Below are 9,719 nucleotides of genomic sequence, written 5' to 3' on the forward strand. Positions count from 1 at the left end.
ATAACCTAGCTTCAACTTACTTACCCAGTCTTGTTATACTATACCTTATTCACCTTCTTGCATTCTACAGTCAACCATGCAGCTGCTGTTCTCACTTGCTTGTTGTTTTACTGAATGCCCAGTCACACAGCTAGTGTCAGAGGTAGGAATCTAATCCAGGCTTTTCCTGGCTCCAGGTGCAGGGTTCTATTGTCTTGAAGATAGGGCTTTGGATTCAGATTGAAAGAGATACTTAAAAACCCTTCATATTAGTGAAATAAAGTCACATTAGCCAGTAACTGTTACCAGTTCTACTATATATGGTAGGGCAAGGTTTGAGAATCTCCGTGTGCCTTTGTTTATAACAATAAACATAATAATAAATAGTATACTATATAATAATATAATAATAAATAATATGCTATATAATAACAATAAAGATAAACTTCAAAGAAGTGCCACTTTCTAAATTTAAAAAGTATCATTGGACTTAAAAAAACTGCTGATAATGCCTTTATATGTAGGAGGTAATTCCTGTAAGTTTTCCAGTTAGTAGCATAAGCAGCAACTTTTTGTGCAAAACTAATAGGATGGGAGGGGCAACTATCTTGACTTTATTCAGTGCCTTTTTTTTTTGAGGCAAATGGGATTAAGTGACTTGCCCAGGGTCACACAGCTAGTCAGAGTGCCTGAGGCCATATTTGAACTCCAGTCCTGACTCCAAAGCCAACTGCACCACATAGCTTTCCCTTATTCAACACTGTTCTAAATAAATTACCAATCTAGAGGAGATCTTCAGTAGTAAGAATGTAGCAGAAGAAAGAAATCTCACATTATGTTATGTATCTACCTGAAGATACAGTTCACAAAATTCTATTTTATCCTTAGGAGTTTAAAAATGCTTTAAAAAAATAAACACAGATCCAGGAATTTCTTGTTCACTTTTAACTTCTTGTTTTCAGTAAAGTTTTGTTTAAGGGAATTTGGTGGTTAAAGAAAGGAAGAGGCCAGAGCCTAACCTCTGTTGTTAATACTTAATGTCACTGTGCCCCAGTTCCCTTTCTGTAAAAGACAGCTGATATTCCTTATCATTACCTATCTTACAGAAGGTTTTTGAGGATTAAATAAATGGTCAGTCAAATGCACACCGAACATAGAGTGACTTCTTTTGCTGTTACTCTGGCTCTTATCTCATATAAAGTTATGATGGCACAGTTTCTGTTGGTTTCTTTTTTAAAGTAATAAATTTATGCTCAGCAGTTTTCTTAGTTTGTAAAGAACTTTAAAATTAAAACACTGGCAAATGTCAAAAAAGGAATAATTTTAACTCAATACATGAATTCTAAGACAGCCAAGTAATTTATTCAGGGCAAAATAACTTCTCATTGCCTAATTTAGGAAAACATCATATCTTTAATAGCAATCGTTGACTTCATGATTGACATTAGCCAGAAGATGTTTTCCTAATTTTTGAATTTCCTAATACTCCCAAGAGGGAGCCCTGGGCCTATTCTTTCAGGGCCAGACTTTCTGCATTGCTTCCTTGAGGGTTGGGGGGGTGTTTATTCTCTGTTACTATCTTGAACCCCTATTGTGTTCCCCTATTCTGTTTAACCACTTAACATAAATAGCTTTTGCACAAGGGAATTTATATCAAAGATAAACCAAGAATAAACATTTAAATGGTTCTCCCAATACCTTGAGGACATTCTCTTCCCTTGGTCTCTTATGTAAAAGGTATGACTTAGCTCATTTACTATATAATATTAATCTAATCAAGTTTAAGTTCAAAGGTGGAATCACTGGTCTTGAAGATCACTCAAATTCCTTGTTCCTTAAGGCGTTAATGCTGGATTGTGAGACAAATGAAAAGTTGAGAGACAGAGTTACTGGGTAATTAATAATCAATTTATTAATTAGGTCAGCAAATAATAAATTGATAGTCTGTGGTCTTTCTTGGTAACCAAAAACAAGACCATAGAAATCCCTGAATGCTTAAATACCTTTGGAAGAGGAGGTACCCCTGACGGATGATAATCAACCTTGATTGGTGAACAATTAATGAGGGGAAGGACATATTAAGGAGGAGGTAGGCTAAAAGTCTTCAGCTCCTCCTGCCAAGAACATGACTCGATCATGAGACTCAACTGCCTCCAGGAATCTGGATAGGAATCTCTACCCAGATCACTCTGGTTGGCTTTCTCCTTTGTAAGCTGGGTCACTCTCAGTTCCAACGGAGGGTTCTAAGGACAGGGGCTTATTTCCTTGGGGCAAAAACTCCCCTATATTGCATTTTGTCCACACTTTAAATAGAAGTCAGGTCTTCTAGTTGGGTGGGATCCTGCGAAGATCGAAGATTTGGACAATCTCATCTATCAGCAATGTGCTTCAGAGATTGACGGAATGAGGGCTGAATAAGGAAATAGAAAAAAACCTCCATCCTAATTTAATAATTGGTTATTAATGTAATAGAAAAATAATCATTTCTCTCAATTGGATTCTGCCTTCTAGATTCCTATGATTATAGACTTCATTCTTTGTGCCTAGAATGGAATTTGCACATGCCTATTTTTGCAACTTTTCTACTTTTTTCGATTGTAAGCTTCTAGAGAGCAGAGACTGTTTTTTACCTTTGTATTCCCAGTTCTCAGTATAGTGACCGTCACTTAGTAGGTATTAATAAATGTTTGTTGACTGACTAAAAGGGCCAAGGATGCCCTGTTTTCTTAGCAAGTATATGATCTCAAAGGCCCTAAAGACTCAATATGACCAAAATGAACTTATGCTTTCCCCCATTCTCCTCTTTCATTACTTAACCTCTGTTTGTCTCAGTTTTCTCAACTGTAAAATGGGGATAATAATAGCACCTGCCTCTCGGGGTTACTGTGAAGATCAAATGAGATAATATTTGAAAAGTGCTTAACATAGTGCCCAGCACATAGTAGGCACTGCATAGAAAGGCTAGTTATCATCTTCACCATCATCTCAGCCCACCCCCTTCTCTCCTCTGACTCGGTCAGCACCCTGGTGAAACCCCACATCAAGCCCATGGTAACCTTAGGTTTATTCCAAGAACTGGGCTCTGGGGACCCAATTTGCTGATGTGTGGTTTGGGAAAGTGAGTACAAAGCCTATTTGCACTCCATATGTACCTATGTGTATAGATTATGTATGTACTATACCTATTTATGCAATTTTTGCTTCCACTCGCTAGACTATAGCATTCGTGTAACAGGATTCACTCTTGTCTTTGTTTTCTTAATAAATTTTGCTATATTGATTGACTGGTAATAGCTGGGAGATAAGGAACAGATCTGTGCAGGCTGCAGCTCTCTGAGCTGATTCTAAGATGCATTGACAAATAAAATAAATAAAAATTGAAAAAAAAAAGATGCATTGACAAGGACAGAGCGCATTGCTGGTTTGGGGAAGATCAGTTTGCCTGGAGTGCAGGCGGAAATATACAATAACCCTGAAAAGGTGGGCTGGACACAGGTCATGAAGGGCTTTAAAGGTCAAACAGTAAGGTTTTAGTAGAGTTTGAACTACTAGTGTGACGTGGCGGGGCCAGGTGGCTCTGGAGTCAGAGGACCTCAACTCCAATCTCATTTCTTATGCTTGCTAGGGGTAGGTCCTTGGGTAAGTCACTTCCACCTCTAATGGGGAGAATGGAACAGGGGTTTGATTTCTTAAGAATGAGGCTTTTATTGATAGACTTACAGTAAAAGATCTTTTTCACGGGAGGCCTGTAGTAGAAGTGGATCCAGTTTGGGCTGTGACACTACTAACAGACAAACCCTGCCCCGCCCTCTCCTCCCCGGTTGGTGACTAGATAGGAACGCAAACGCGAAGAGCGCGGTGCGCGGGGGACCGCCTTCCTCTGCGCACCGGAAGGAGCCTCCGGAAGGGGCGTGGCTCCGTTATCAGAGCCGGAGCGGGCGCGAGAACGAGGCAGCCGAGAGTTCCCCGCCGCGGGAGGGGCCATGCTGAGTGGGCCGTGGCGACGAGCTCTGTTTGCGCTGGTGGGGAGGCCGCCGCTGGCGTCGGCCGCCGGGAGCAGGGCGGTGCACGCGGCGGGGCTCAGGCCGGCCGCCGACAGCCCGGGGTCGGGCCAGGCCTCGCCTCCGGCCGCCTTTGACGCAGCCCTGCTGGACGTGCTGGTGTGCCCGCTCTCTAAGAAGCCTCTGAGGTGAAGCGTCCTTCGGGGAGCGCGGGTCCGGCCTAGACCCCTTCTCCAGCTCCCGTCTCTTGTATAGAAGAGAACCGGGGCCCAGAGAGGCCCCATGACCGCTTAGATAGCCCTAGGCTGTGGGAACCCGACTTCCGAGCCAGCCTCCCATAACGGCCCACGTGACCCGGGCCGATCACCTGACCACTCCAACGGGGTGGGGGTCGGGGGGCGTGGACCAGACGTTCTCTGAAGGCCCTCTCTGTAAGCCCCGATCCTCCTGATTTCAAGTCTAACCGCCTCTACGCCCTACCACCCCACCTAGTTTAGTGTTATTTATACTCGTTTTACGGACAATAAGAAACCGAGGCTCATCTAGGTCATAACAGCTAGGAAACGGCCCCCCTGGGACTTTGGTCCAGCACCATCCACCTCCACTAAAATATAGATAGACAAATGGATGGATCTCACATATACTGTACATACGTACATATACATATATATATATGTATATGTACTTATATAGTTAGGTACTTTTTTTTTAACAAAAGTAAGTTGGAGTTAATGTAAGAAGGAGATTAGTATTAAGTAGCAGCAAGTATTAATAGTTATCAGGAAAGGATTCAGGGCAGACGAGGAAAACTAGGGAAGTTGGGATTTGGAGAAGAGGGAGAGCATTTCAGGCATAAAGAGCAGTCAGTGAAAATGCAAGATAGATTCTCATGTCAAAGCAACAACAAGGAAGACGGTGTCATTGGATCTTACTGTACTTGGAGGGGATTCAGGTGTAGGAAGGGGCCAGGTTATGAAAAGCTATTAAAAACCAGAGGGTTCAGGGCAGCTAGGTGGTGCAGCAGATAGAGCACTGGCCCTGAAGTCAGGAGGACCTAAGTTCAGATATGGCCTCAGACATTAGCTGTGTGACCTTGGGTGAATCACTTAACCATATTGCCTCCCCAAACAAAACAAAAAAAAAGTCCCATAGGATTCTGTATTTGATTCTGGAGGTAATAGGGGGCCACTGGAGTTTATTGAATGGCAATGGGGGTAGGTGACATTGTCAGATCTGCGCTTTAGGAAAATCAATTTGACAGCTGAGTGGAGAATGGACTACAGTGGGGAGAGACTGGAGGATGGGAGATCAACCAGCAGGCTCTTTCAGTATTTCAAGTGTGAGGTTTGAGGGTCTATACCCAGGTGTCACCTCAACTCCTCAGTCTCACCCCACATATCCAATCTGTTGGATTGGGTGGTGGCGGTATGACAGGAGAAAGAGGAGCCTATTTCAAAGATGTTACCAAGGTAGAAACAACAGGAGTTGGTAATAGAATGGATATGAGGGGTGAGAGAAAGTGAGGAGTAGAGAATGACACCTAGGGTCTAGCCACTGGGCGGATGATGATACCCTCAATAAAGAGGGGAGGATTTGAGGGGAAAGATATATTCGGTTTTGGACAAATTGAGTTTAAGATGTTTAGCAGGTGTCCTGTTCAAGATGGTCAGTAGGCAGTTGGAAATGTAAGACCATATATCAGGAGTGGGGTTAGGGATTGATGATTTGAGGATCATCTTCATAATTGAATCCATGTCAGTTGATGAGATCAGAAAGTGAACTAATATAGAGAGAGAAGAAGACTGAGGATAAAGCCTTGGGGAATATCCTAGTTTAGTAAACATGAACCTGCTGAGGTGGTAGGAATGTAGCTTGAGAAAGAGTCATCATACATGAGGAAGGAAAACCAGAAGAGAAGAGAGTAGTAGTTTGGTGGTGGTGATAGTAGTAGTAGTAGCAGCAGCAGTAGTAGTAGAAGTAGCAGTAGTAGTAGTAGTAGTGTACTACTAGAGGAAGATAAACATTTATTAAATGCCTAGTTGAGCAGGCAATGTGCTAAACACTGGGCATACAAAGAAAGGCAATAGATAGTCCCTGCCCCCAAGTTCACCATCTAATGGGGGAAGACAACTCATCAAAGGAAGCTGAAGGGTAGGGGAGGAATGGGGTACGGTGAAGTCAGGAATGCAGCTGGAGATGGAGGATCTGGGAGGAGTTCTCCACTGTCTGTCCTCCTCAGTCTGAGGAAGGGAGGAGCATGATCAACTATGTCCAAGGCTGAAGAGGTAGAGAAGGATGAAGAGAAAAAGAAAGGTCCATTCACGACAACCTCCTCTTTGCTCAAGTGGGCCTCTGTGTCTGGAATGTACTCCCTCCTTGACTTTATCTTTAAATATAAAAATAATGATAGCTAACATTTAGATAGTACTGGCTACCTGCCAGGCACTGTGTTGAGTGCTCTACAATGATTTTCTCATTGGCTCCTCCCAACAGCCACGGGAGATAGGTGCTGTTATTGTTCTTATTTTACAGGTGAGGAAAACTGGTCAAGTGACTTACCCAGGGTCATACAGATAGTGTCTGAGGTCTCTATCCACCTTGGTGCCTCACATTACTAAATAGCTTCCTTCACAGCATGCTTAGGTGCTGTTTCCTACGAGAGGACTTTGTGATTCTCCCTGTTATTAGCACTTTCTCCCCCTTGAAATTACTTTGTATTTACTTGTGTACATGGTATATCCCAATAGGATGTGTATGTGTGTGTGTGTTTATGTACATAGATAATGTATAGAGACACACACACGCATATATATATATATATATATATATATATATATATACACTCACATATATGTTGTTTTGTCCTAGTATTTCTAGTACCTAGCAAAATACCTTGCTCAGTAAGTGGTTGTCACACAGGCCTGTGATCTCCATTGACAGACGAGTTATAGGTTCATTGAGATGAAATGATTTACCCATATTAACACAGCTAGTCAGTGTTTGAGGGAACATGTAAACTGAGGTCACTCCTGATTGTCTAAGACTTTTTCCCTTGTGCTATGCTTCCTCTTAAAAGGGATGAAGCTATTTGGATGGGCAGAGCTATTTGATATTTTCTGTGTAACATGGCAGAACAAAGGCAAGTCTGAAAAGGTATAACAAAAATAGAAAAAAAAAATGACTTTATATGGAGAGGAAACAGTCTGAGTAGGAAAATTATGAAATTCTTTTGCAGAAAAACAGGTATGTATGGGAGAGTTTAAATTTAGACTGGATGAAAGCAATAGTTCCCTTATAGGATAGAACTGGATAAAGTTATTTACAACCACATTCTAGACGTTCCCTTTTTTTATAACTTAAATAATTAATTTATTCATACTTCTTGTTTTGCTTAGGTATGAAGTATCAACAAATGAACTGATTAATGAAGAACTGGGAATTGCTTACCCAGTCATTGATGGTATTCCTAATATGATACCACAGGCTGCAAGAATGATACATCAGAATAAGCAACAAGAAAAAAAAGAACAAGAGTAGGCTGCTGTTATTGAAAACCAAACTCCTGGACCCCAGCACCGTAAGGGGGAGGAAGAGATAAACAGTCAAGGAAGATGTTTCTGTCTCTCCCCACAATGACTGTCCTTGTTCCTCTGATCTCTTTAGCTGGACTCTTTTACTCTGCCTCTGTAGATGAAAACTTTCCCCACGGTTGTACCAGCACCAGCAGCCTGTGCTTTTACAGTCTTCTCTTGCCAATTACCATACCAGTTTATGTGTTCTTCCACCTCTGGACTTGGATGGGGATTAAGCTCTTTAGACACAATTGATGCAATCAGGGGCTCCCCTGGGAAACTATGTAGTAAGGCCATGTGATTTACTTTTAAACAGAAAATATATATACGAGAATGATCTCATTTTCATAGCAAACTAAGATTTTCATCCTTCTCTTAGAGACTCTGGATTAAAGAAATTTAAAATGGGCTTTTTTATCTCACCTTTTCCATAGTTATGGGCAGAGGAGAGGAATCCCTGTATTCATTTCATTAAAATGTTTCCTTGTTAGACTTAACAGCCCTAATATTGATGTATATAAATGTTGGATTTTAGTTTTGATTATACTCAACTAAAAGTTAAATACATTTACTGAAAGGTTTTTGGATTATTTTGGTTAGTAGATGAAAGGCTTTTGGGCAATGGAAGGTAATAATAAAAATAACTAATATTTTCAAAGGTACTACACCAAATAATTTGTTCATTTAATTAGTTTCAGATAAATTCATTTGAACTAGCATTCATACAAAATAAAATGGAAATTGATGTGTATAGCAAACTTATATTATGTACCTTTATTTCCATAACTACCATGTGAAAAGTTAATCTACAAGTAGTCAGCAAATATATATGGAGTGCCTATTATGTTACAGGTGCTGTGCGAAGTGCTAGAGCATACAAAGACAAAAATGAAAATCCCTGCATTTCAAGGAACCCCACCTTCTAATGGGGGAAATAAGATGTGCACAAATATTGTTTGGTTATGTCTCACACTTTGGGCCTCCATTTGGGGTTTTCTTGGCAGAGATACTGGAGTGGTTTGCCATTTCCTTCTCCAGCTCATTTTACAGATTTGGAAACTGAGGCAAACAGGGTTAAGTGACTTACCCTGGGTCATTCAGCTGGTAAGTGGCCAGATGAGTCTTCCAGGCTCCAGCCCTAGCCCTCTCTACACTGCCACCTAGCTGCCCTAAAAATAAAGATTAATTTTATTTTTTTTTTAAGTGAGGAGGACATTGACAGCTAGAGAGATCAGGAAAGACTAACTATAGGAAATGACGAGTTCTGAGGTGGCGGTGAGGTATTTCTAGGCATTGGTGTACAGATGGGAGATGGGATGACATAGATGAGGAATGGCAAGATCACTTAGGCTGGCTTGTAGTGTGTGGGACTGGAAACAATAGTGTTGGACAGGGAGGTTGGAGCCAGCTTGTGAAAAGTTTGCCTTAAAAGCTTAACGGGAGCTTTTATTTAGTCAGAAGCAATAGGAAACAATTGGAGTTTATTGAATAGGGAAAGGATGTGGTCAGAGTTGCACTCTAAAAAGACTTTGCAAAAGAATTTGAGGGGAAAATTAAATATTCCAAATTTCAGATGTTCCATTAGAAGCATTTATTACTCAAAAGTCTCTACCAGTTTAAAAGGTTAAAAAACAGAACAAACCAGGATCACGGATTTAGAGCTAGAAAGGACTTTGAAGGCCATTGGATCCAGTCCCTTATTTTGCAGATGAGGGACACAAAGCATAGGTGAAGTGGGCTTGTACAGACAGGGTTGCTAGATAGTATCTGACACAGGGTTTGAACTGCCCTCTCATTTTAGCTACGCTGTGATGCCTCTAGGCCATTTTTAGTTACTTTTGATTTTATTTTTCTCCCCTATGTTGAGTAAGAGACAAAGGCCAAACATTTGATGACTGTATCATAATAGTTCGTGATCTTCCTTAAGAGAGATTTTTACAGAGTAGTGGGGTCCCAATGGTATGATATAAATGCAGACACTTATACTGCATTGCCACATTGTCATCTATGTACTTCACAGAATGTCGGAGTTGTAAGGGTGGGGAAGGGACAAGCATTTATTTGTGCCAGGTGCTATCCTAAACGCAAGGTAGTTGCTGTGATCCATTTTACAGTTAAGGAAACAGACAAAAAAGGTTAAGTGACTTGCTCAAGATCATACTAGTAG

The 9,719-nt window shown here is 41.2% G+C and overlaps 2 protein-coding genes across 2 annotated transcripts; both read left to right on the top strand.

The window, feature by feature from the left end:
* Positions 1 to 3,871: 3,871 nt before the first annotated feature.
* Positions 3,872 to 8,301, top strand: PYURF (PIGY upstream reading frame). Its single transcript, XM_036762254.1, has 2 exons — positions 3,872 to 4,168; positions 7,376 to 8,301. The coding sequence occupies exons 1-2, from the start codon at positions 3,963 to 3,965 to the stop codon at positions 7,515 to 7,517; spliced, it is 348 nt and encodes a 115-aa protein (XP_036618149.1). The 5' UTR covers positions 3,872 to 3,962; the 3' UTR covers positions 7,518 to 8,301.
* PIGY (phosphatidylinositol glycan anchor biosynthesis class Y) lies at positions 7,574 to 8,314 on the top strand. The gene has a single exon (XM_036762255.1). The coding sequence runs from the start codon at positions 7,592 to 7,594 to the stop codon at positions 7,805 to 7,807; it is 216 nt and encodes a 71-aa protein (XP_036618150.1). The 5' UTR covers positions 7,574 to 7,591; the 3' UTR covers positions 7,808 to 8,314.
* Positions 8,315 to 9,719: the final 1,405 nt, after the last annotated feature.

This window comes from Trichosurus vulpecula, chromosome 6 (assembly GCF_011100635.1).
Source record: "Trichosurus vulpecula isolate mTriVul1 chromosome 6, mTriVul1.pri, whole genome shotgun sequence".
NCBI classification, from domain to species: Eukaryota; Metazoa; Chordata; class Mammalia; order Diprotodontia; family Phalangeridae; genus Trichosurus; species Trichosurus vulpecula.

Coding starts and splice junctions, on each gene's coding strand:
- PYURF (XM_036762254.1), top strand. CDS start 3,963: ATGCTGAGTGGGCCGTGGCGACGAGCTCTGTTTGCGCTGGTGGGGAGG. Junction 4,169..7,375: donor CTCTCTAAGAAGCCTCTGAG/GTGAAGCGTCCT, acceptor TGTTTTGCTTAG/GTATGAAGTATCAACAAATG.
- PIGY (XM_036762255.1), top strand. CDS start 7,592: ATGTTTCTGTCTCTCCCCACAATGACTGTCCTTGTTCCTCTGATCTCT.